Source organism: Hippopotamus amphibius, chromosome 2 (assembly GCF_030028045.1).
Source record: "Hippopotamus amphibius kiboko isolate mHipAmp2 chromosome 2, mHipAmp2.hap2, whole genome shotgun sequence".
Taxonomy (NCBI): domain Eukaryota; kingdom Metazoa; phylum Chordata; class Mammalia; order Artiodactyla; family Hippopotamidae; genus Hippopotamus; species Hippopotamus amphibius.
This window is the reverse complement of record NC_080187.1, coordinates 18973893-19001481: the sequence shown is the minus strand read 5'-3', so window position 1 is coordinate 19001481 and position 27589 is coordinate 18973893. Positions and strand designations below refer to the sequence as shown.

The following is a 27589-nucleotide window of genomic DNA, read 5'->3' as shown; positions in this document are numbered from 1 at the left end:
AGGAATCCAGCAGGTGCCTGCTTCTCTCCTCAGCTGCCTCCCCTTCTCTGGAATTTAATTTCCTTTCCCTCACTGTCTCTCATCTTTGTTCTTGCTGCACTGAGGACTCTGCCTCATGCCTTGATGCACTTACTGGAAATATTCAACTCAGAACTGACTTGTGGGTCTTGGCCCTTTGGCTCCTTTGAAAACCTGGAGCTGGGACCCAGGAGCTCTGGGCTTGAGTCCTGGCTTGGTCTCCTCTGAGCCATGTGACCTGGGGTCTCTGGGGAGAGAGTTTCAGGTGTGGTTACATTCAACATTCGCATCTGGCCGGTTGTCACGGGAACCAGGTGAGACAATGGCAAGAGAAGTTCTCACTGACATGGGAACACAGTGCATAGGTCGGCAGTGGTTGGAGGATCCAGAAAGTGAGAGATGTGAGAGATTTGTACAATCAAGGTCATTCCTGGAAAGTCACCTTTATTAGCGTTATTCACACTGCAAATGATAAACAGTGATCAAGTTAGCGAAACGTTTCCTACGTGTGACCTCAGTAGAGTCCTTTGATCTTGGAACTTAACAGGTCTGCCTTACTTGCTGTGTGACCTTGACAACTTAACTGCTCCTCTCAGTGCCTCAGTGTTCGTGCACAATGAGGGGGCAGATAGCGGTGAAATAGGGGTTTTTAAACTGTGGCCCACAATCTTAGGAATGCCCTGGGGAGAGGCTGAAGGGGAGCAGTCTGCCTCCCTGCGCCTTCCCTTCACCTATTCTGCTTAAATTGTGTGATTCCACAAGATTTTGGGGGGAAGGAATGTGCAAGTTTCTCAGTGACAGAGCTTGAATGGACATGGACTGACGCTGTTAACTTGGTTACACACGATAACGGTATTGTGATTATATATTTTTAAAGATCCTAATCTGATAGAAATGTGGACTGAAGTATTTATGGGTGAAATGACGTTATGTCTGTTTTGTTTGCTTGTTTAAAGTGTTCCAAAAAAAATAGGATATTGGAGGGAAGAGTGGTAGATGAAAGAAGATAGGAAGACTGATGATTGTTGAAACCAGGTGACGGAAACGACGGGCTTCAATTTGTTTTCGTCTGTCCCTCTGTGTGTGATTGAAGAATCCCATCATCAAAAGTTTAAAAGAGTTTGAGAGCCACAGGAGGAGCTGAAGTCTTAGATCCCTGCGTGTTCTCTGAACTGATAGGTTTCCAAATGCATTTCAGCAACTTGGAGCGGGTTAGGGACTTTCCCAAGGTCACACAGAGAGTAACTGAAAGTCAGTGTGCGGTCCAGGCTTCAGACACTAGGAGCTCCCTCTGCCCTTCTCCCTGCACACCTGCAAACTCAGGTGACTGACCATCCTGGGAGAGCTTGAGGGGCAGGAACAGCAGGACAGGAGCCTTAGGAGGGGCCTGTAAGGGGCAAGTGGAGCCTTGCAGGGCAATAAGAAGCTTTTGAGTGAGGACATTTCTTGCTGTATGGAACCCACACATCCCACACACTGTGAAGCCTTTCACATCCTAGGTTCTGTGCATAAGAATCCCCTAGGATCTCTTAATCATTGTGACAATCCAAAACACATTGTGACCATTCGCACACAGGCACACACGTACACACTCACACACACACACTCACATTTCTCATTTTTCTGGCTCCGTATTCCTCTGCATCTCCCATTGCCCTGGAAGCCTTCCAGAACCCTCTAGAACCCGGTGGGGGTGGGGAGGGGTGAGCTGCAATTGACTTAGCTCAGAAAGAGTTGACGCCCTCAGGCAATGGGGAGAGAAGCACCCTGCTTACGGAGGAAGTATTTTGTAGTGATTGCTGGTGGAACTCACGTGTCAGACTGCCTGAGTTTGATTTCCTGATTCTCCCACCTGCCAGTGGTGTGACCCTGGGCAAGTTTCTTAATATTGCCGAGCTTCACTCGTCTCCTCTGTAAAATGCGGATAATACTGGCTCCTACTTCCTGGGGTTGTTTTGAAGATTAACTGGGCCTCCGTGTGGAAAATGCTTAGTAATGGAATCTAGACCATGGGTAAGCACCCAGTAAACGTTCACTCATATTGGTTTTATGTGTGTCCGGCCTTGCTACACATTGTTTCTAATTCTCTCCATAACTCTATAAATTAATCAGGTTTCTCTCCTTTGGCAGAGCCAGGAATTGCCTTCCCCTCTGTTGCCGCTCAGGAAGGGCTTATCCCTGTCATCTTAATGTAAAACAAAAATCGAAATGAAAGACAAATAGAACAGACATTTCATTATTTCCTCTTACAGAAGCCACGTGTGCTTATTGTAGAGAATCTAAGAAATACAGATTAAAAACAAGGGATAAAGAAAATTTGTCCATCCCTACCCAGGCATCCAACAAGTATTTAGTGAGTTTCTGCTACATGCCAGGTACAGTTTTAGGGCCCTCAGTACAGAGCAAGGAACAGAAGAAAATATCTCTGACCTCAGGGAGTTTATATTCTGGAGTGGGGTTGGGGGGTGAGAAAGAAGAGGATACAGAAGGTAAATGCGTAAGCAAATATATCACATAATGTCAGGTGGACGTTGATGAAGAAAAATAAAGTAGGAAAGCGAGTTGTGTGGGGCTGGGGTTGGAGGAGGAGGAGAATTTGAATAGGGTGGTCAGGGAGGCAGTGATGAGAAGTGGCGTTAGAGCAGAGACCTTGGAGCAGACCTGGTACTGGCTGGAGGAGGCTGTGGGGCATTGGGAAGGAGGAGCAGGGGACCAGGAGCCGAAGGATGGGGGTGTAGGGCCCAGGCTAGTTCAGTCCTTAGCTTGCTGTATGAATTTGTGCATCTCACTTTTCTTCTTGGGGCGAATTTTCCTCATCTGAACAATGGGAGTAGGAGGAGTTTATCTGTCTTTCTCCCTGAGACCCATCTAGCAGAGATCCCCTGGGATTCTATAATCCACATCAGGGCTGTCCTAAGACAAAACTGCGCTGCTGGCTGCAGTTCCAGAGCTCTTCCTTTGTGAGTGCAGCTTCCTCCACTAGGTGGTGCTTGTGCCCCTCAGGGACCAAGTGCCCACAGACTTTCTGCTTCCTCTCCCCCAGCTACACTCATTCTTGAAAAAGGACATGGCATCCTTTCTTGCTAAGGTATCATTGCCTGGTATCAGCTTAGAACGTTGCTCCAGAATGGACGTATATGCTTTAATGTCTCCTCAAAAAGCTTCCTATCCAAAAGTGAAGGACCAACGGGTAGAATTTCAGTCAAAGACTGACTGAAGACATTATGTAGGGAATATTGGTACCTCCCAAGAGCTGGAAGCCATTGCATTAATAATATTGCTAATAATAGCTGCCATAAATATTTTTTTTTAAAACTCACTAAGTGACCTTCCCAGCGATCACATCTTGGCTACTGGTTAGAGTACTCAAATTTCATAATTTCTTACTGTACCAAAGCCATTCCAGGCAAGTTCCTGGACACTGGTGCAGGCCACTGGCCTTTTAGTCATGCTTATTGTTTTAATCACACCACTTCATGATGAAAATACTAAAACTCTGGCGTCTGTAGCCACCTGTTAGCCTGCTTTTCTTCTGGGAATCCCGAGCACTGTCATCCCCAGATTTTTCTTCCAACAAGAGACACAGAATGTTTTCCAGGATTATTTGTCACAAACCCAGGGTCCAGGGGACCTGAACGTGTAGGAGAGTTTACCCTGTTTCACTTTTGGAGAACCTGAGAAGGTCCCAGGTTCCAGTCCCTTTGGAGGAAACAGAGACAGAAACTCTAGGAGGTGGGGGGGTCGCAGCTTGAGATCTAAGTGTGTGGGGAGGGGGAGCACATGACTCATTGCAGATCCCTGAGCTAGTCTTTTGCCTTCAAGAAACTGGTGGTCTAATCTGTACCTATCATGTTTGTAGTCAAGAAACTATTCCTATATCTGTCCCACATCCATCTCTTCTTAATTCTTTTTGCTCTATAAACATGAAATGTGGCTAAGCAGAACATGACCAGATATATTTGCAAAGAGGGCGTCATTTCCCCCAATGAGATTGGAGATCTTTTGGCTACAAGGGCTAATGAACGTACAGAGAAAGCTATGATAACAGGCCAGTCAGGAACAAGGTGGCCTTGCCCTAAGAGATGCAGCGTACACAGAAAACATAAGAAAGGAATATATGCTGTACTCTGTTTGGTGAAGAAACATTCACATAAGTCCAAAGAACCAACGCGTGAGAGTCAGAATCTAAACCGTTCATTTCAAAGATGAGAAACCACGGGGTGGTGAAGAAGTGACTTGTCCAAACCAGTGACCATGCTGGGTAAGATCCTCTGTCTTCTGAGTGTTAGGCTACGGCTAGGTCTGCTTCTCTCCTGACTTTGCATCCTTTCCCATGGAATAAGTACCATCTCTCTGCTGTCGAGCCTCATTTATCTCCAGACTCTGAGGGACTCCCGACTCACAGATGCAGCTGTCTACTGGAAATGTCAACCCGCACTTCAAACTCAACATGTCCAAAGCAGAATCGTCTTTGCTCCAAAATTTCTTCTGTCCTCATCTGGCAGTCACATGCTCTGGATACATCACCCACCATATTTATTCAGTCTTCAATGCCTGTCTAGCCTGTCTTCTTAACATTTTTATAGCCAGCCTTCCCACTTCTTAGCTTAGTCCTTCTTCATCTCTTGCTTTGACTATTTCCTTAGTATTGTAAATTCCCTCTTCTCTGCGCCTCAGCTCCTACACCTCCTTCAACCTACCCTTCAACTTCTCACAGTTAAATCTTTCTAAAATGCAAATCTGACTCTACTGCCTCTAGCAAGAGGCCCCTCAATAGGACTGGAATAATTTACAGTTCTCACAGATACATGCCTTAGGCTTTTTTCCCATCGTTTTCTTTACTTGATGTACCTCCTAGATCCCCAGACACCATTTTGCAGAACACTTAAGCCCCTCTAGGATTCTGCTCAATGTTCCCCTCTTCTGGGAAGCCCTTTCTGACTCTTCCCCAAGTATGACTGTTTCCCCACCTCCTTTATCCATCTGTTGCTGCTATACACACTCTGCACACATCTATCAAAACACCTGGAATTCTTTATCACATTTCATTCTGTGCATATCTGGGGTCCTCTCAACTTCTCCGTTGCCTAGCCAAGTGCCTGGCTTAGAAAGGAACTGTAGGTATTTTTGTTTAATGAATGCATGACTGGATAAGAGAATGAGTGAAATTTGTAATGATTCTGGGAGAAAGAGCCCAGGGACCTCAAGCATGTTGCATTACGTAAGCCAAAGCACGTGACCTGGCCCGTGCGTCACACTCAAAAACATTACACAGTGGTTAATTCCATTTCCCCTTGAGCAGAGACGTCAGAAGGGAAAAGATATCTGGCCTTCCAAAACAGGGGCAGGGGAGGGGCAGGGGCAGTGTCTTTAAATGCCTTCTCAACTCACATTTCGGCCTTCCTAATCCAAGCCACGTTTTAGCCTTAGTCTTTCCCTCTTCTCAGCCCTTGGCCTGTTTGCAGAGCATGTGTTTTGTGTGTGCACTGCAGCACATCACCCCAAGCTTTGCTATCCTCCCCCCCTTATTAGGTTCTTTTCGGGCCTCGACATTCCTGGCAGTCATATCTATTGCCTGGGTTTTCGTCCATTTCCCTCCTTTCTTATTAGCGGGGCTCCCCACCTGCTTCCCTTGATCTTGTGAGACCGTGTGGTGACCTTGGGATCTGGAATCCTCTATCCGCTGTTTATATACGCTTGAGGGAGAGCATGCATTCTCAGCAGTAATAACAGTAATAAAAGCAGCGAGCTGATAACCAGCACTTAATTTGTGCTGCCACTGTGCTGAGTGCTATACTTTGGATCCTCTGAATTAGGTTCAGAAAGGGACACGAAGGCATCACAGCTTAAGGGTGGTGGAACTGGGGTTCAGGTCGAGGCCGGTTTAATTTTATCTCCATCCGTAGGCCCTAGTGCATTTCTTGGAATACAGTAGCTGTTCAGTAAATGTTCCAGGAAAGGATGAATATATGAGTGAATAATGAATGGATGGAGGATGGATGGATGGATGGATGGGGGCTAATGCAGACATCTAGAGATTGTAGAACAAAAAGAGAAGGAATGGAGGGAGAGAGAGATGGAAGAAAATTGGAATGGACATTATAAGACTTTAAAGAGATGGACTAAGAAATCTCTGTTGTGCAGAATATATTTTATTTGCCACTAGCTTTTGAACAAAAAGACCATTTACATCCATCAGAGCATTTCCCACCTTTACGTAGTCTACCAGGAGATAATACACTTTCAAAGATCCTCTCTGCCAGAAACATTTTTGGATTCCTCTTTTGGGAATCAGAGCCTGGGGCATGTTCCCCCGAATACGCTCAACGGAGATCCACTGTCATTCGAGTGTGGGACCTACGTAGGTGATCATGCTGCCTGGACTATGGGCTTCTGAGCAGAAGAATGACTCTGGAGTAACCAGGCTGATTGGTGGTGTGCTCTCGTTGGAGCTGATTAAGCCTCCTTAGAGCTAGTCATAAGCTCTCAGGATGACTCCTTTACAGAGCAGCCCCACTGGGCTGATTAGAGCTGATCTGCTAGAAACAAATATGACATCTTGTTCACCCCTTTCCCAAGACGTTAGTCTGCTTTATAACATCTGCTTAGTTTATAGATGGAGAAACTGAGATCCAGGAAACTTAACACGTTAAATTAAGCTAAGTTGAGTTGAGTAAGGTTAAGCAGCAAACTGGTAGCAAAATTGAAACTAGAATTTAGGTTTCTTGACTCCCAAGTCAGTGCTTTTTCCACTGGACCACTTTGTTTTCCTTTACAGTGTCAGATGTTAGTTACAACTGTGGGTTCACATTAGTTAGCTTAGTAGAAAATGGCATGCAGCTGTTTATTAACTTCTCTTAAGTATTTCTTACATGCCAAACCTCTGTCCTAGGCATTCTGTGAAGTTCAGTAGGAAATGACAGTTTATTCGGAGAGGTAAACCTTCCTTCTTTTCTTCCTTCCTTCCTTCCATCCTTCCTTTCTTCCATCTGTCCATTCATCCACCCATCTATTTGATAGTTATTGACCAATCTTTATGTCTTTGTGTATTACACATTGAGCTAGGAGATGGGGATTAAAAAGAAGAACAGGGCACAGTTCCATCCCTTGAGGAGGTACTAGTCCTAGTGGCGGAAGCAGACTGGTAAACAGAAATATGACATCATGGTAACTGCTATAACTAAGCAATTAATAGAGTCCTAGAAAAGCACAGAGGCAGAAAAACGGTGTTGTTGCACACCCGTGTTTATTATGGGGCTAGAAAGTACTCTGAGATTTCAGAGGCATAAGAGGTCCCCTTCTGCCTGGAAGGGTTGGGGAATTGTTCATGAAGTAGGTGGCACACGTAGGTATGTGGAGTGTGTGACTTGCCATGCATGTGGATATACCATGCATGCCATTTTAAACGTAGAGACACAGATCAAAGTAGAACAATAAATACTTTTTGATTCATGTCTCAGCTGAAGACTGACCTAGAGTAGCTTTTAGGAATGTGACACTAGGAAATGATGATATAGTTCAGTCTATCGCCACCCGAATCAAATCCATCAGTCCCTTATTGCATTTACCACTCTGCTGTGATGCCTTCATACTCATCTGTCTTTCTCCGCTTGTCTCCAAGCCCTATAGGAGCAGAGACCATTTTTGTCTTGATCTCAGCTTTATTCCTACCTGTTGCACGGTACCAGCCATGCCAGTGGCGCGCGGTAAACTCTGTTAAATGAATTGGAGATGGCTCCAAATAAGGGAGAAAAGAAGATGACTGAAAGTGGGTGCTGTGAATGAAAGGTGCTTTGAGAAATGATATGAGCTTTAGGAAGGGCCGAGCAATGTGGGCAAACATGTTAGGAATGACATTAGCCATTCGATACAGCTCTGGTTTCTCCGAGCTGACCCGTTACCTTTATGTATTCTTGCCACCTTTCCCTGGTACTGAACCTCGCTCCTTTCTGCTGGGCCACTATAGCATTCTGTTTGTTTGAAGTCCTTTCCCCCATGGTTTTCTCTCTGCTTCTCCAATCCCATCCCTGGAGAGAGCTGCTAAAGAGCCAGGTGCAGTTGTGTGGGATGTGCCCATGCTGTTCCCGCAGCCCTCACCTGTGCGCTGGGACCTCCCAGAGGATACGAGAGCAGCGTGATGGCGCGTGCACCTTCCCAGGGCCTGGTGCATTGCTGGGCTTCAGCAGATACTTGAGTGAATTTCCAGGTGAATAAATACTGTAAATTGGCAGTGCATCTGGTCCAGTCTCCTCAGTTCACAGATGGAGAGAATCTGATGTCCAGAGGAGGCAAGGAAAGGATCCCAAGTTCCACTCTAAATTAGGAGCAGAGAAGGACTAGAGTCCACTTCTCCAGACTGTTCCTTCCATCCTGCCACATTACACATTGTCCTGGGATTTGGGCCCAACGTTCTTGAACTTGATCACAAAGATCTCAGATTGAATCCTATAGTTGGATAGGGCCCAAACTATCCTTTTACAGCTGAGAGATTCGATCACCCCAAGGCTTCAAAAAAGCAAACAAACAAACAAAAAACCCCCAAAACACCCTCTGTGTCTCCATGGAGTCAACAGATACGTAGTTTGTGCCCGATACTCTGAGAGATGCAGCACTTAGCAGGACAGAGCAGGTGCCTGCCCTCGTGAGCTTTGTGTTCTTGTGAGGAAAGAAAGACAGTAAGCAAGAAAAGAATTGTAAGGGCTTACGTATTAGCAGTGACACGTGATCGACGTGAGTGCTGTGGAGAATGACTTGGAGTGGAAGGACATCGCCGTAGATGGCCAAGCTGAAGCTTGAACGACAGATGAGGAGGAACGAGCCACATGAAAAGACAGATGAAGAGAGTTCCAGAGTTTTCGAGGGAGAGAGCAAGAGTGAGAGCGAGAGAGAGAGAGATTGAGAGAAAGAAGAGCTAGCACATAGACCATAAGGGCAGAGCAAGCTCAGGATGTTGAAGGAGCAGGTATTCAAGCCACTGGGAGACATGTGTGTCTGGAGCTAAAGGCAGCCCAGGTCATGGGACGTGGATTTTAATCTAGATGAACTAGGAAGTTATCAGAGTTTCAAACAAAGAAGTTACAGGATCTGGTGTATGTTTTCCAAAGATCGCTCAGACCTCTAGGTGGAAAATGAATGGCATGGCACCGTTCAGAGTAGAATCTCAATTATACTACTGTTGTGGTGTGAATTGATTGTTGATGTTATTACTTTAGTTATGACTTAGTATTTTGGTTAACATCATTGCAATTTATTTTTACTAGTACCATTACCAGCTAAAATACCTGAATAGCACTGATATTTTAGGTCAGTGGAGGAGGGCTGGGGGGCGGGGTTCCTTGCACTTTATTCCAGGAGGACTTGAAGAGATTTGTGAACCCCAAGACATTTTCTGTGAGAATTTGAGGCTGTGCACATTTTTCTGGGGAGAGGGTCGAAAGTTTTCATCACTTTCTAAAAGGGGTCTATGGCCCCCAAATGATGACTTAAATGCCTAAAATAAGGGGGCATATGAGGTCATTTCCTGAAGCCTGGTCCCAGCTCTAAAATCTGAACACTCTAGGAGATCTGTTAAAATGAGAATGTTGATGTTGAGTTGTCATATCAGACTGAGGAATTGCACTTTCCTTCATCTGTACCCTTGTTGGAGTAAATAGAATTGGGGAGTTTTTTCCCTCTGAGGAGAAGTTAGTTTATGCCTTAGAAATATAATCTACAACTTTGTTTATTCAAACTCTGGTCTCTGAATTTCTCTGAGTTTTAAACTAGGCAAGTTCACTTCAAATGCAGCCCGAGGTGGTCTTGATCATAATTATTCACGCTGGACTTTACCCATGAACCTGTGAATCCAAATATCCCTCTGCTCTTCCATCCATCCAACCATCATCCGACCATCTGCCCACCGACCCTTCTTCCCTCCCTTGCTTCCTTCCTTTTCCCATCAGCCCTCCTTCCTTTTCTTTCTCCCTCCCTCCCTCCATCCATACGTTGATCTCTCCACTCTTCCATCAGTCCATGCCCTCACCAATCTATCCTTTCATCCATGTAACCTTTTATTACCAGGCTCTATGCTAGGGCAAGAGTTAGGAGACTCTAATTCTTATTTTTATGCCACTGTGAGTCCTTGAAAAAAAATCTCCTGAGGAACCTCTACTGAGCCCTTCGCTTCTACTAGAATACAGTTTGAAAATCTCATTTCAAAAGTTGGAAACTACTTTGAAAAAATAAAATTGCTCTGCCTGCTTAGTTACATAACTATACGTATTCCTGGTAGTGCTCTGAGTCCGGGTCTAGACTCCTGGAGGCTCCTTTATCAACACTAATATTTTAGATCAATAACTGCTTCTACCCTTGGGTCAGCAGGTGGTGGGAAACCACTAGAGAATGTGAAATAGAGGCAGGGCTCACTGGAAAAGGGCCGGCTTCGTAAAGGGAGCAGAGAAGGGAGCTAATAGTCACTTAGCTCCTGGGACTCTCTTTGCCCGCAAACCCTAAAGCCCTGGTATAGTGATTCTGAACCTTCATGATCCGTGTTTGCCCCTGGATGCGTGATGTAGCAGGAAGCCCTCGTGGCATGGGGTTGTTTCAGTTTCCGAAGCATTTTCGACATGTACCTATCATATTCCCACTCGCCTTGTAAAACAAGCATTTTCATTTAATACAGTGAGGTCTTTGTATTCTCAACAACAAACACATGGTCTAAGGCTTGCGGACATAACCTGCCTTTTTCTCCAACACTCTCCCTGCTTCCCCCCCCACCCCCCATCCGACTCCGTCCGCCCTTACAAAGCCCAGCGTCAGCAGAAATATCTGTTTACAAACAAGGGCTCCCAGGGAACAGTATCAGTAGCTCAAAACAAACCTCTAAAACACGCCCCCAACTCTGTCCTTGGAATCCCTGTGAGCTGTGTGTATCTCTGGCAGCAGCTTTCGTGGAAGGCTTCCTGCCTCTCCATCTTTCCATCTGTCTTCATGTCTGGCTTCCTCTGTCTCCTTCCACTTATTCATTAAAACCATGAGGATCCTAGGCTGCAGAGGCAGTTGGACGCTGGCTTGGGCCTCAGGGATATCTGGAAAACAGAGCCCCGAGAGGGAGTGGCTTGAGAACAGCAAAGCAGACCCGTGCACATCCAGCCTGCCGTGTCATCTGAAGCAGAAGCTGATTGAAGAAGGATTATTAATTGGGCAGATGTAATAGTCACATGATGATCATGCAATTCTAGATCATTTTTTTTAGGATTATCAGCAACTGAAGCGATTCTTTTGTTACCCTCTCAAACCTGAGCCTACTATAGCTCCCTGTTACTTACACATGGTAATAATAGCTAACATATTTAGCACATAACATGTGCCAGACACTGTTCTGAGGACTTTGCATGTATCAACTCTTTAATCCTCACAAGGACGCTCCGAAATAGATACTATTATAATCCCAGTTTTCCAGATGAGAGAACTGAGATCTAGGAAAGTTAAGTGACTAGCTGAAGGTCACACAGCAAGTACTGGGTAGAATTAGTCCCCAGAGTCCAGGTTCTAACCCCTTCTCCATAAGCCCCTCTAGATCAGGTCAGAATTCCTTAGCCTCACGTCCAACTTCCTCCTCACACATGATTTCCTACTATAACATTTCCTAGTTCCTTATGTCAGGGGTCCTCACCCTCAGCACAGGTGACATTTGGAATGCATAAGTCTTTGTCGTGAGAGTTTGTCCTGTGCGTTGTAAGATGTTTAGCAGCATCCCTGGCCTCTACCCACTGGATGCAGAAGCAGCCTCCACCCTCCCCTAGCTGTGATGATCAAAAATGTCTGCAGAAACATTCCCACATGTTCACTTGTTGAGAGTACTTGTCTTACGCAGACTCTTCTGATTAAACAGAATTATCTGGTGTTCTTAGAACACTTTTCCCACCTCCATGTTTTCTCACATTTAGTTTCCCCCTTGACCTTGCAGGATCCTTGGCCTCCTCCATCAGTCTTTTCTCTATTCCACAGTCTTTCAGTTCCTCAGTATCTTTTACAGCCAGAGAAGAAATACTAGCCTGTCTGGGTTATTGACCTGCTTGTTTTTATGCTTTGTTTGTTTGTTTGTTTGTTTGTTTGTTTAAAAAAATGGTCACCAATTCCAAACCTTCTATTTAAAATCCCCTAAAGATTCCACAGGAGTCTTGAATTAAAAGCTCAGTTCATTCCATGCATTCAACAGTTGTTTATCGGCTCCACCTGTGTCAGGTCCCAGGCTGAACACTGAGAGTATGAAGTCACAGAGATACGATCCCTGCACCTCAGGAGTTTGTGTGATCACTCTCAGAGGTGGGGAAGAACTTAGAGATTCCCTTTCCACCCTCTTCTAGTTGAATAGTTGAGGGAACCAAGCCCCAGAAGGTAGATGATTTTTCATCAGGGTCAGCTAGAGACCAAGCTCAAGGCTGAGCTAGATCATTCTTTACCTAGTGGGATAAAATTTAAATTCTGAAGTCCCAGGGAGTATCTAAATACCATGTATCCATCTGGAGTTTTAAAGAGCTCCTTTGAGTTGAGTCATCATTTATGATTTTCTAGCAGATATTAAAACAATAGAAAACTCACATCTGAAAAGTCTATCAGCCCTCTTTTCAAAGTTTTGCTTACATTCCATGCTTTTCATGATAAGTCTTTAAGGCTGAATGGCTCTAGATTGCCCATGAGCCCTGGACAGGGAGTCCCAACACGGAAGTCCTGGTTCTTTCAGCTCTGGGACCCTGTCGATAAGAACATCATGAGATCCCTAGCTAATCATCCCTACCCGCATGGACTGTCTTTCTCAAAACCCAGCAATGATTCCCTATAGTCTGTGGAATAAACTTCAGATCTCTTGGCATGGCATTCACAGCCCTTTGCAATCAAGTCTTAGACAACCCTCGCTGTCCCATTTCCCTCTCTTACTCTGTGCACCCTCAGTTCCATCCAAGTCTTCTCCATCTCCAGAGTCACCTTCCACTGACTTCACAGCTCTTGCCTTTGTTCATGCTTCACCTTCTGCTGGAAGGTCTTTGCCCAGCCTCCTGCCCTCTCCTCCCTCCCCGCCATCAAATTCCCGTGCCTTGTGCAAGCTCAGTTCTTGTGTCGCTTGTCCAATAAAACTTCCCAGAGCCTTCTTGTCTGAATCAAGTGTTCCCTCCGCTGAGCTCTTTGGCTGATACCTCTACTAGAACTTACTCTATTATGCTTTATTTATGTATAATTTAAAAGTCCCTCTTGTCCTCATGTAGTCAGCTTTCCCCTGGCTGGGCAGCATTATTCAGAACTTAAGAGTGTGAACTCTCGAGACTGATTGCCTGGGTTTGAAGCCCATCTTCGTCGTTTGCCAGCAGGTTACTCAGGCTTGGGCAAGTTAGTTGGGCTTCTCTGAATGTCAGTTTTCTCATCTGTAAAGTGGAGATAACAATACCTCCCTGCTCGGATTACTGTGAAGGGAATCCGAGCTACTCCACGCAAAGAGCTAAGCACAGTCCCTGGCACGCAGCAGGCACTTGGCAGACGTCAGCTATCATTGCCTTCCCTGCTTTGGAACGTAATTCCAGATGGCACCAGCCCGGCAAAGCAGGGATCTGCCTATCTGGCCGCGTCCCTTCCTTATCTCCCTTTGCCATCTCTCTCCCTGAAAGGCTCACCTCTGGCTGTGTGGGCCAGGATGAGATGATGGCAGGCTCCCCCCGGAGAGGAGCTCTTGTTTCCAGAGTTCAGCCCACACTGTCTGGGGTGTGTTTTTATATCACTTGCTGTGGGCCTCTGTCAGTTATGAAATTCACATCATTTGACTCGCCCATGTGGGACTCTTCCCCATCCCTCTGAGCGCCTAGGATTGGCTGCAGGTGCTTAGGGCCTCCTCTGATGCTATTCTGTAGGTGAGGACCAATCTTTTGTAGAGATGGACCCAAGCCTGACTCATCCATCAGCTGCAATTGGCACAGTGCCTGAGGTCCACAGTACTTTTAAGGGACCCATAAAAATGGTTTAATTTTTTTTTTAAATCAGAAGAAAAAAGCTGATGTAATAATACATGTGTAATAATGAGTCCACCCTCTTGATTATATACATCGTTATACCAATACAATCATAAAATATAATTATATATATTTAGGGAGGAAGGAAAAAGTCCCCAGAGCCGATGAAAGTTATGATACCATCCTGGATGAAAGGAATTTGCCCAAGATCAGTAGTACCTTAGTGGCAAATCAGGGCAAAAGTTCATGTCTTATCACTCCCAATTTAGAAATCTTTTCCCTACATTTTAAGAAAAGCCCTAGAAGTGATTTCACCACAGTCTTCTTTCACAGATGAGAAAAGGAGGCCAGAGAAAGCACGGCTTGCCTCAGGTCACACAGCTTAGTCATACAGCAAATGGCTTTCCTGACTTCTTGTTGCTCTTTTTAGTATTTTACACAGCCAACCTAATGCCCACTGATGCCAGCCTCCTATTAGATGGATGGAAACTTTGAGGGCCAGGAACTAGAGGGGCTTACCCAGTGTCACAAGGATGCCTACCCTGCCTCCAAGTCAGGACTCTTATTCCAGCACTATAAAGATAGGTCCAAACCTCAAAATCTTCAAATTGGGTTTGACGTTCACAGGTGTTGGGCATATATTTCATTTGTTCATTAATTAATTCATTCACTCATTCATCTGTTCAACAAATATTTATTGAGTACTTATGTCCTAGACACCCCATGGAGGCTCTAGATGCAGAGTGGTAAACAGATGTGTACCCTGTACCCTCTCGCAGCCTCGCTTTCCCCATTTGTGAGAACAGAATCACAATTCCTTAGAGTTCTGGGAGAAGCAAATGAAATAATTAAGATCCTTTGTACACTTTAAAACTTCAAGGAGTCTTAAGAATGCTTCCCGTATTGTTATAACTGACAGAGTGTATAATTAACATGGGGAAGATGAAAACATTGACTATATGAGGAAATACATGTTTAATTAAAAAATAATTTCTGCTTATATTTATCCATACAAAACATAAGGTATTGTTTAAGCATCTGGCTCTTTTGGAGAACAGAGAGCTGGGTTCTAATCCTCTTTGTGTTATTACAAGTCAAATGACCTTTGCCCAGTCAGTGCAACTCTGAGTCTCAGTTTCCTCATCCATAAAATGGGACCAAGAGAACTTACAGAGTAGTTATAATAATTCAATGTGATGATGCATATAAAGTTCTTGGCCTCGTACGTGGCACATCGTCAACGGTGGCACTACTTATTTCTCAGCAATGCATGTGGCGTAGAGTGGCATTAGAACAAATCAGAGTTGATGGTTCTAGGGACAATGTAAGGAGGCTGGTGTGGCAATAATAGGTCTTCCTAATTGCATAATATCAACTCTTATTGTATCTGTGTTGCCTCAACAAAAGGACTGGCACTAGCATTAAGAAACAGCAGGTCTTTCACCAGAGATATATATCCATACCTTGAATGTCCAGCCAGGGCCTGATACAGTAGATGCAGGGTGAATATGTGTTGAAAGAATTGGTGAATGGATAGATTAATAAATCAGGCAGGACTTGGGGATGTTGATTTAGGGAAAAGAACAGCCAAAGATAACACAATGAAATGCCTCAGACATCGCTAGGGCTCTTCTGGGGTAAAGGGTACTGCATAACTCTGTGGGTTCCTGCAGTCCAGATCCTACACAATTGGGTGGACAGGAAAGGGAGCTGATTTTGGCTCGCTCTAGGTGAGCACGGAGAAATGCCCAAAGGTGCGAAGACTTTCCTCGGGTGATCAGAAGTTCTCTGATTCTGGAAATACATGGTCACTTGTTGTGCAGGTGATTCAAGCAGGAGGTTGGGTGTTAAAGGTTGTTTAATGACTTTTTAAGGGAAATTCCAGTCCTGACTATGCCTGATTCCATGAATGTGAAGGATAAGGGCTTGGGGCTGCTATGAAGTGTATGGGCAGCAGGAGGCTTCTGTCTTGACAGTTTTCTGGGAAGCAGTGCCATTGTCTGTGAGGTTTAGTGAGTGAGCAGGGAGAACTTGTAGATCCTCAAATCATCAAAAAGAATGGAGGTAGGCTTTCTTCTCCAGGGCGGCTCTAACATCAGCACCACTGAGTCAGTCTACCAGGGGCCGGTTCATGCTACAGTAACTTTTAAGGGTGAACAGATGAAAATGAGTGACTCTCCCTCCTCCTCTCTTCCTGTCCTCTTCATCCCCTAACTCCTCTTCCTCTTCTTCCTCTTCCACCTCTGCCTCCCCATCTTTCTTCTTTGTCTTTTTCTCCCTCCCCTCCTCCCACTTCCTTTTTTTAAGTTGATATGCACCAACTTCAGTGACAGTGTGTGAAAAAGAGAGCGATGAACAGATCTGTATTTCAGAGAACAGTGTCAGAAAGGTTAAAGTTTAGTAGCACAGAAGAAGGGGGAAAAAATGGTCCCAGTTCTGAGGAAAAGGAACAGACATTCATTATTAATGCCAATTAAAAAGTGTAGCTAACATTTATCATGTGCTATGCAAATAAGTATTTGTATTCTCTTACTTAATCCTCAAAACGTCACTATGCCTTAAGTACTGTTATTATCAGTTTACAGTTGAGGAAATTATCAGGGAGGTGAAGGGATTTTGCCCAAGGCTACGTGGCTGACAAGCAGCAGGGCTAAGATTCCAGCAGATAAGACCCCACAGTACAAGTGCTTAATGCTTGTTATGTTACCAGAGCCCATGAGCCAAGTCTGGGTCCGTTCATTATCTCATTAGTTACTCCTGCAACCAGATAGTATCATCCCCATTTTACACATGAGAAGACTTTCTCATCTAGCAGAGATGCCCTGACTTTTCCAAGTCGCACAGCTAGTGAATGACAGAGCCAGCGTTTGAATCCACATTTGTTGGTCTCTAAAACCCTGACCTTTCTATATCCACACAGCCTGCTTCCACGTGAGCAAAGGAGGCAGACTGGAGAGTCAAGATCTAGAGGGAAGCACAGGTGCACCTTGAGCCCTTGAGAGCACTTTGCCATTCCAAGCGCATTATATAAGTCTGTGTATTAATACAGCAAATGCACTTTAGGAACCCTTAGACATACTCTTCTCAACCTTGCCTTACATCTGAATGGCCTTAAATAGTTAACAAGGAAGTATGCATACATTTATCTCCTTTCTCTCTCAAAAAAGACCTGTGAAGTATATAGGATAAGACGTTTTAGTCCCTGGAATACATGCGGGAAAACAGAGAGTCGAAGCAACTCATCCAAGGCCACATAGCTAGTAAAAAGTGAGTGGACCCGTGATGTCAGGGGGATTCAGAGCATGGTTCCCGGCAGGGAAAAAGAACACAGGTGGAGAGCAGACAGATGCCACCATGCATGGCAGTCTTGCTGCGCCTCCTTGTCCTGCAAAGGCAAACCTGGCCCCACATGTCTACCTGCGTGGCCAACGCACAGGAGACACCTGAGCTAATCTTGACCTTGTGAATTGCTCCAAAGGGTCACTCTTATGCTCCAGCCTCTCTCACACCAGGAGACAGGGATGTCCAGAACTCAGTATATGGTGGATAAGCCTCCAGCCAGGTATTGGGTTGGCCAAAACGTTTGTTCAGGGTTTGCCATACCCGAACAAACTTTTTGGCCAACCCAGTATGATGTATTCCAAGCCCCCTCCTTCCACTGAGCCTAAGAGCAATCCTTGGAGTCAGGGTGGCCCTGGAGGGATGAGGATGCTGAGGAGCAGTCCCTCAGGTACCCGCCTCAGTGACATCCCAGCCCTCCTCTGAAAGCCTAGTGCTGTCGAGTCCTCCAGGGCCATTTTGGTGGTGCTCCCCCACAACTGAACCAAGTGCAGGGGACCCGGGTATACTTAACCCAAATCTGTCTGTTTTAATCACCCTCCTCTAGACAGATAAAAGCTTTCCATAGGATTGCTCTCTCAAGCATTTCGCTATGGCTTTGATACCAGCCATTAAATCATGGAAGGGAAAACAAAACAAAACAAACAAACAAAAAAAAGGACCAGCTCCAACCTTTAGCTTTTAATTTTTTTTTTAGCCTCCTGGAAGAAACCAGATTGTTGACCTAAATTCCCCCCTTTCATCCCCACATCCTCTCACCTCTGCTCGTAGTCCCCTGGCTGAGGTTCCAAGGACATCCTTAAGTTGGAGGGCCTGAAATGGCCTTCCTTTCCCTCCCCCTGCTTCTCCACGACCTCACATCTCCCACAGTAGGAACCAAGGCTGGGACGTCTGAAGGACCTGAGATCTCAGAGTCACAGGGAGTCTGAGATGGAAGGGACCTTTGTGGCCATCTGTTGCGACCCTCCTATTTCACAGGCCGGGTTTGAGGATGCCCTGGGAGGGGGTTGCTGCTACTCACCCGTTGACCCACAGCAGGGAAGTGGCAGAGCTGGAGCCTAGGAACCTTGACCGTGGGCTGAGAGTTTTTTTCCCATTGAAGGAAAGCATCCTGGAAGAGAGATCTGGCTTTAGAGCCAGACCGCCTGTGAGTCCACCTCTCTTGCTTGGATCCTTGGAGGGAAATCATTTAGCTTCTCTGCACCTGTTTCCTTCTCTGTCAAAGGGATATCAGTAAAGCCCACCTCACTGGGTTATTATGAGCCCTAAATGGGATGTCTGTGCTTAGCAGAGAGACCGCTACCCAAAGGCTTGCAGCCAGTGCTTGTTAGTATTGTCATTACAGTTGTCCCTTGGTATCCACAGTGGATTGGTTTCAAGCCACATCACAGATATTGAAATCTGCAGATGCTCAAGTCCCTTATATAAATAATCTACGCACATCCTCCTGTATACTTTACAGCATCTCTAGATCACTTATAATACCTTATGCAAATGCCAGTGCACGGCAAGGTCCCCAGAGCTGAGGTCCTATACCATCTGTGAGTGAACTGAACTTGAAATCAGGAGTCTTGAATTCCAGTCTTTCCTAGCACTTAGTGCTCTGTGACCTTGTGCAGGTGACCTCACCCCGCTGAGTCTTAATTCTCATCTGTAAATAGCACCTGTTATACAAGGTTGCTGTGAGGGCTATATGAGACATCTTGGCCCAGAAGCAGCTCAACACATAGCAGGGGCTTCAGAAATGCACATTCAAGCTGGAACACAGAAGCATCCCTCTCCTGTGAGGAAAGTTTCCCTTGCGGTGGCCACACCACTTATTTTTGTATCCTCCTAATACACCTTGCCCTGCTCCCAATAGGAAGTGAGCTTAGCTGAGGCAATGTGTTGTAACCAAGAAGGATTCTGAACCGGGTACGAGGCAGTGAAAGATTTTAGAGAAATTTCAGTGGGAGAGCTTAAAAAAACTTGTTGAATGGTAGTATTCATTCATTTCTAGGGTTACCATAACAAAGCACCGCAGAAACAGACTGGGTGGCTTAAGCAACAGAGATTTATTTTCTTACAATGCTAGAGGCGAGGAGTCTGAGATCAAAGTGTCTGCAGGGCTGGATTCTTCTAAGGCCTCTCTCTGCCTTTGGCTTTCCAGTGCTCATCTTCTCCATCCTATGTCTTCACGTTGTCTTCCCTTGTATCTGAATCTCCTCCTCTTATAAGGACAGCAGTCATATTAGGACCCACCCTAATGACCTCATTTTAACCTAATTATCTCCTTAGAGACCCTATCTCTAAATAAGTTCATATCCTGAGGTACTAGGGACTAAACTTCAATATATGAATTTGGGACGGGGCGGGGGCACACGTCAGCCCAGAACAGGTCGAAAGGAAGATCGGAGGCAGCTAAGAGTGTGACAGCAACCTCGAAGAAAAGAGAAAGAAAAAGAACATTGCAGCACAGAGCCTGGACACTGGAACAAAGCTGAATCAGAAACCAACAGGCAAGGAGGCCAGTGATGGAGGTTCAGGTGCCAGGAAGGGCATGTCAAACTCCAGATAGACAACCAGGCCCAGGCAGATTTTGGGTCCCAGTGAAGTGGGGCAAGCCAAGTAGAACAGATGAAGCACCAGCAATAAAGAACCCCTGATTCTCACTCCAGTTTTTTAGGCCCAGGCAGAAGAATGACACAGAAAGCAGCCTCCTGGCTTGCAGTTCTGTTCAGCTTGCTTGTGTTGGCACTGTTGAACTTATAGGAATATTGGGGCGGGGGAGGGGGGCTTCTTCAAACAGCCCACAATAAAGTGTTTGACACTTGGCACTTCATGCAGTGATGTGATTAACAACCTGGGCCTGGGAATTCTATGGACGTGAATTCTAAGCTGTGTTGCTTTGGACAGGCCACTACCTTTTTGAGCCTCTCTTTTCTCTGCAGGATGGGCTGCACTGATAGTTTCATTGTGACAATTAAGTGAGAGAATTAAAGTAAAGCACATGTTTCTTAGTAAGTTCTAAACAAACAATGTGCTCTTATAAGGAACACAGCAATAGAGAAGTATCCCTCCTTCCCTTCCTTCCTTCCTTCCTTTGTTTTATACTTTCAGTGACAGACTCTGTGGAGCACCTGCAAGGTACCAGATGCTGTGTTGGATGCTGGACATTTAGAAATGAACCAAACAGACATATACTCGGGAAACAGACACTTGAGTAATTACAGAAGTGATGAGTTTTCAGACAGGGTGGAGTATGATGAATGTGTAGGAGGAAGATGTGTCTGTACCTGGGCTGAAGTGGCGTGGTCACACAACACTGTTCTGGGGTAGTGACATTACAGTGATCCTGGGAGAGTGACCCCAAAGCCCAGAGGGTTCTCCCAGTATGGCCCGGGCATAGGTTTTGGGAGACTCCCTACAAGCCTTCTGCTTTTGGACTTGCCTCCTTCATACATGCTCTTCATCTCTGGGGTGAGTTCAGACAAAAAAGAGGCAGTGAAAATAAACATCAAGCTTCTGCTGGGATAGGAAGCCCTTTTCACAGCAAACCCAGCTTCAGGAAGATTGGGAGACACATTAGAGAGGCCGGCTGACCAGGGTTCAAGAGACTGGTGATGGTCCTGAGACCCAGGGCAGCCCCTTTCTGGTCTGGGCCTCTGCTTCTCCCTCTGTGCAGGTGCCCCAGACTCCTCATTGGCTAGTGAATGGACTCTGGCACTTACACAGCTGTTTCCACGTGCTTATAGCTTTGAGGCAGGTGTATGCTAATTAGATGTAGGTGGTGCGCAGGATTGCCTGTGGCCTTCCGTCTTGCCCCGTGGGGATGTGTCCCGTGGGATCAACCTCTACTACCACACAGACGGTGCCGACTTCAGACCAGCTCTCACTGTTTCTTTCACTGTGTCTCTGTCTTCCTGGAGAACCGTGGGGAAGGATGGTGTGGAGGGTGGTGGGGTACACCCGTGTCCTCCAGGGAACACCATTTCTTGTCCGGTATGGAAACGCACAGAGGACACATCCTCTAAGCACACAAGAATCGGCAGTGACGTGAGGCATCCCGTTCAGATCAACACGTATTTTGAAGCATCTCCTACTTACAAGGAGCCATTCTAACGGTGAACAAAAGAGCTCTTAAATTGTAGCGGGAGGATCATTTACTCCTAACCCCTCCTTTTGCAGAGAGGGGAAATAAGGGCTGGCAGCATAAGAGGTGGTGTGACTTGTCCCCAGGCAAGGCAAGGTCATCTGGCAAGCTGAGCCGAGATCTCTGGTCCCAGATCCCTGGTTCTGGGCTGGTGATACAGCAGTGCCTCCCTTCCAGCCCTCTGAAATGGGACTACTGTTGATTCCATTATTTTTGTACAGAACTAAATCTCATTCACCACTCCACCCCATCCCTATTGAAGTTCAGTGATTTCCTTTCACCACTAACACTCCAGGTAAATATTTCCCTCTGAACTTCTGAAGCCACTGCTTCAAGGTTCTCATTTCCCTTCATGTGTTTCCTCTTGGTTCCACTGAAAAACCCTCTCTTTGCCCTTCCTCTCTGCCTCCTGGGGCTAAACCACCTCTTGGTCCTCCGCTCCGTGTCGCAGAGTCTAGCCCTTCTCCCTGCTTCCTCTTCTCTCGCAACTGCAGACAGAGGTGGCCAGAGCCCAGGTCCCCAGCCCCGGGAAGGTTCTGAACTGAGGACACCCTACAGATGTGTAAACAGTTTACCTTGCTAACCCAGCCAGCTGCCTTCCAAAGGCAACAGGAAAACCAGGACTGAGAGCCCCTGGCAAAATAAAAACCTGCAGAGAGAGAAAGGGAGAGGGAGAGGGAGAGAGAGAGAAGGGATCCTGTTTCAGATGTGAATTTTCTCATTAGAAGAATTTTCTGTTTAAGGGGGAGGGGTTAGCCAGGGGAGGAAGAGAAGGTGCACTGAGGGGGGAATGGGGGCACAAGAGGGGGTCTCCAGAAGCCTGTGCTCTCATGCTTCCCAGAGCCAGCAGCAACAGACCTCAGGGAACTCATTCCAAATCTGGAGTCAGAGCTCTGGCCTTGGTCAGTGGGGAGGTAGCTTTTAGCATGCAAGCCTCATAATAGTAGCAAAGCCAAAGGGGATTTATGATTTCTAAGTAGAGTTTGCCAATGGATTTGAGGAGGACTTGAGCTTTTGCGAGCCCTACCAGCTCTTGATAGCATCAGTCAAGATGCCTTTAGGGTACCCGCTTTCTCTGGCATTTTTGTATTTTGTTTTTAGTCATTTTACACTTTTCATTCTTGATATCACTCCCAGACCCTCCAGCATCTTTAAAATGAACTCCCATTTGGACAGCCACTGTATGCCAAGATGGTGTAGCCACTATGTCTTTTAAGGATGACAGCCTATGTAAAGAGAGGTACAGATGAGGGAATTAAGGTCCACAGAGGTGCAGCGATTTGCCCCAGATGTATGGGCAGTAATTGCTATCATCAAAATTAGAGTCCAAAGACCCTGCTCTTTCTACCTGACCAAGAATACGCTCTGTCTTGTGATGCTCTCTGTCCTTTATCCAGGGAGACATAAATCAGTGCCTTTGATTCTGTTTGTCCTTTTCTCTTCTCCCACTCTGTTTACAGTCATTCCTGTGCCCATTCATGAGACGTGGGCTGAGTGCCTGATGTGTATAGGGCGTGGTGCAAGGTGCTGGGCAGGGTTCAGATGACCCAGGAGGAGTCACCAGTCTCAAGAAGCATCTAGTCTAGGGGAGACTCCAAAACCAGAGACCAGGTGCCCAGTTTCCTAAAAGTAAAATGAATTCAGAGGAGAGAATGATTATTCCTCACAAGACCATCAGGGAAATCTTCTTGGGAGAGGTGGTTTCTGCATAAGCCATTGGGAAACTTGGGAACACAGAAAATCAGACTTGGACCAAGCATGTGAGGGGAACCTCATTCAACCTCCTCCTTTTCCAAGTAGAGAACCAAGACCCCGAGGAAGTACTTGGTGCCTCATCAAGCTGTGAGGGCACATTGACATTGTAGGAGACCCTAGCCATTACCTGAAGGATTATAGGACAGGGAGTGGTGTTAGGAGAGGTGTAGACAGACTTCCATGCCTGGCTAAAACTACCATCTATGGCGGCTGCTAACGGAGAGTTTTATATAAATTCTAAGGCCCCAGTGCCCACAAAGGAGTACAGACTGTGTGGGCCTCCTCTGTTGATTTTGCTGGAAGCTCTCTGTGTTCATTCCATGAGTGCTAATGGCAGATGTACACTCAAAGTTATGGTGACCGCAACAATTCTCCAGCTTAAAGTAGGGACTGTCCTTCTAAATGAGCATCTCTTATTCATTCTCCTATTCCTCTCTTTCTCCTTCCCACCTGGCCTCATACATTATCTGACACTTAAAATACACTCTTAATTAGAAAGTCCTCTTCCCCATCCAACTGCCATCTGTGCCAAGGACACTGGGTATACTCCAGAAAGGCTGGGAATGGGGGTTGGTGAGTAGAAAGATAATTAGATCCAGAGAGAATCTGCTAAGTGACTTCCTGGGGTTCCCAGAGTAAGTCTAGAGACGTCTGGCTTGGGACTTTCCCAGATACTCAACTAAACCTTGGGATACCCCCAGGCAGGTGGTTTGATCCAGAGAGATCCCTGGTGGCACTGATGAGGGAGAGGGAGGTACACAGTTAGTACCTAGGACAGTGAACCCAGGATCTGATGGATCTAGGAACCACTTACCAACCAGTTGACCTTAAACCCATCCATCTCTTTACCTCCTTCAATTTCTGTTTCCTCCTCTGTTGACTTAACATCACCACCTTGGGGGTGCTACGTGGATTAAACAAATTAATGCATACACAGACCTTCACACAATGCCTGACCTGAGATAGAGGCTTGGAAGATTTTACTTAATGAAGGTGTCCCCAGCATCTTTCTATGTTAAGAGGATGCTTTTTATTTTTTTAAATATTAGCATTAGTTTTAAATGTTAGCATTAGCAAGCTTGAATTGGGTTTTAGGAAATTTGTCAATGACTCTCTGTAACCTAACAAATGACTTCCATTCCTTGGGTCTCAACTTCCTTACCCTTCAAGTGAAGGAGTTGGAGGTGGTGATGTTTAAAAACCTTTCCATCTCAGATAGTAAACGTCTGCCTTTCTTTGGGGGTGAATGTGAGGGCTAGTCAGGATTTCCGTTACAGATAGAAGCCCTAGACCCTCACTTCTCCAGCCAACTTTCCCGACAATTCACTACCACTGATGACTGATGAGTGCCGACGGTTGATGTACGCTCAAAGTCATGGTGACTGTAGTCGGAGCCGTCTAAATGAGCATCATCTCTCTTTGATTTCTCTCTCACCTCTTCCTCTCACCGCCTGTGCCATTCTGCACTTAAGATATGCTTTTAATCAAAAAGTCCTCTTCCTCATCCAACAGTTTTGCAAAATCAGAAGTTTTCAGATTTTAATTATCACCACTGTTGTTTTCTTTAGCTCAAGTACCTACTCTGCAAACAAATATCTTACCTGTATGCCCCATACTCAGAACCAGTAAAAGTGAAACCACATGGGTTAAAGTTGTGGTGAGACACGCCCAAAGCCGGCTCGCCTGTGTTCTCCCTCTAGTCCTCACCTTGTCCTAAGGGTGGTCCCAGAGGCTCAGTCCTCACTGCCAGGATCTCACTGAGCATGGTTTGAAAACTTCCTGGTCTAGGACATGCTGATATAAATTTTATCAGAGAGAAATAACTTACCCCCTCCTTCCTCCGTCCTTTAATTTTTCATCTTTCTCTTTTGGGGCCACATAGGGCTATATGACAAGTGTTCTTATGCCTCACGTGACCGAGGATGGGTCGTGGGCATTCACGCCGTCAGTGACCAAGGCAACAGAGACCCGCGCTACTTCTTCTCCTTGAAGACAGACCGGGCTCGGCAAATGACCACCATCAATGCCCACCGCAGCTACCTCCCAGGCCAGTGGGTACACCTGGCGGCCACCTACGACGGGCGGCTGATGAAGCTCTACGTGAACGGTGCCCAGGTGGCAACCTCTGGGGAGCAGGTGGGCGGCATCTTCAGCCCGCTGACCCAGAAGTGTAAAGTCCTGATTCTGGGAGGCAGCACCCTGGACCACAGCTACCGGGGCTACGTGGAGCGCTTCAGCCTGTGGAAGGTGGCCAGGACGCAGCGGGAGGTCCTGCTGGACATGGAGACCCGCGGCCTCCACGCTCCTCTCCCTCAGCTCCTCCTGCAGGAGACCTGGGACAGTGTGAAGCGCGCCTGGTCCCCCATGAAGGACGGCAGCAGCCCCCGCGTGGAGGTCAGCGGCGCCCACGGCCTCCTGCTGGACACGAGTCTGGAGCCTCCTCTGTGCGGGCAGACGCTGTGCGACAACCCCGAGGTCATCGCCAGCTACAACCAGCTGCCGCATTTCCGCCGGCCCAAGGTGGTGCGCTACCGCGTGGTCAACCTCCACGACGACGGCCGCCAGAACCCCACGGTGAGCCGCCAGCAGATCGACTTCCAGCACCGGCAGCTGGCCGAGGCCTTCAAGCACTACAACATCTCCTGGGAGCTGGAGGTGCTGGAGGTGAGCAACTCCTCCCTGCGCCGCCGTCTCATCCTCGCCAACTGCGACATCAGCAAGATCGGGGACGAGAACTGCGACCCCGAGTGCAACCACACGCTCACCGGCCACGACGGCGGGGACTGCCGCCCCCTGCGCCACCCCGCCTTCACCAAGAAGCAGCAGAACGGGGTGTGCGACATGGACTGCAACTACGAGCGGTTCAACTTCGACGGCGGGGAGTGCTGTGACCCCGACATCACCGACGTCACCAAGACCTGCTTCGATCCCGACTCCCCGCACAGGTAAGGGAGCCGGACTCCTCCCCCTTTGTCCGCGCGGGGCTCCAGTGGGGTTGTGGGAATTTCCCCATTCAAACAGCAGCTCCATCAAGTGATCACAGGGACTATGTGTGACGTTAGTCTATTACAAAATTATTTATGGGGCACCTGCTGTGGCCTAAGAGGGACCTCTCAGGACCCTGTCTTGGCGAAGGGCTCAGGGTCTAAACCGGGAGACCTGGGCTGAGTACAGATAGCTGCTTGTTAAAGAGCTCTGCTGTTTAAATTTAAATTAATGAAGATGACATACAGTTTAAAATCCAGTTCCTGAGTCGCACGAGCCACATTTCAAGAATTCAGTAGCCGCCTGGGGCTGGTGGCTGCTGTACTGGACAGAGCAATGTGACTCCTTCCGTGACAGCAGAAGGGTCTGTTGGGCGGTGCTGGTCTAGCTGAGATTGGCTGGGGTCGGACAGACTGGGTTCAGATCTATTTCTTCACTTCATGATCTCTTACAAGCTACTTCCTCATCTGTAAAATGGGAATAGTAATGGTGCCTACTTTGTCAAGCTGCTTTGAAGATTGAAAGAAGGCATGGAAAGCACATGTCTCTTCTAGGGGCTACCAGGTTATTACCTCTCAATAGGTGTATGTGTCATGCCTTGAACAATGAAAGGTGGCATGGGCCATGTGTACAGGAGGTCAAAGAGAAACAGCTGTCTTGCAGCTTGAATATGTTGGGGACGGCTTAGGTACAATTAGGACATCAGAGATGGAGTTGGGGGAGAAAGGAAGACACTCAAGGCAGAGGAACTTCATACACTGCTGAGAAGAGGGCAGAAAGGGGGGTCTTCTGTCTAATGCCTGACTTAGCCTCTGCCTTATATTACAACTCTGACCAGCCACCCTAAAGGAGGACCCAGAGGTGAACCATGGGTGATTTATATTTGATGGGGGACCCAGGGGAACGAGTCCTAAGCCAGAGAGACAGTCTGCATCCACTTTCCCACTTCCCTGATTTCCCAGATTCACATTGAACTTTTCCATTCTGTCCAACTCGCAGGACCCTGGACTTGCTGATGGCTCGAGCACATTTGCCAACCTCTGCAGGTTTTCTGCTGACTCTTCTCTTTATGTCTCTCTCACAAGAGCAAGGGCCTCCCGTGCACAGACAAAATACCTATGTGCAAAGGAATGACGATGCTGGCAGGAGAATGTCGTGCATGGCACCAAGCCAGAGAGCACGTCCGCTCAGCCTCCTGGCACAGGGCAGGCCCCTGGACTTTCACCTTGGCTCAGAGACAGGAGCAGCCCATGTGGGAAGAAGCCTTGGTGTGTGGCCAGTTCCTTCCAGGTCACAATGCACTTTCACCTCTGCTCTCGTTTGGGCTTTGACAGGATTTGATGAGGAAGACTGTACCGGGTTAGCATGTGCATTTGACTGA

At 46.8% G+C, this 27589-nt stretch overlaps 1 protein-coding gene across 1 annotated transcript in view; it reads left to right on the top strand.

Moving 5' to 3' along the window:
• Positions 1–27589, top strand: part of PAPPA (pappalysin 1) — a 238374-nt gene that overhangs the window by 6881 nt on the left and 203904 nt on the right. The window contains exon 2 of the mRNA XM_057721438.1: positions 25106–26168. Within this exon, the coding sequence (XP_057577421.1) occupies positions 25106–26168 (1063 nt within the window). The remainder of the gene's footprint in view (positions 1–25105; positions 26169–27589) is intronic.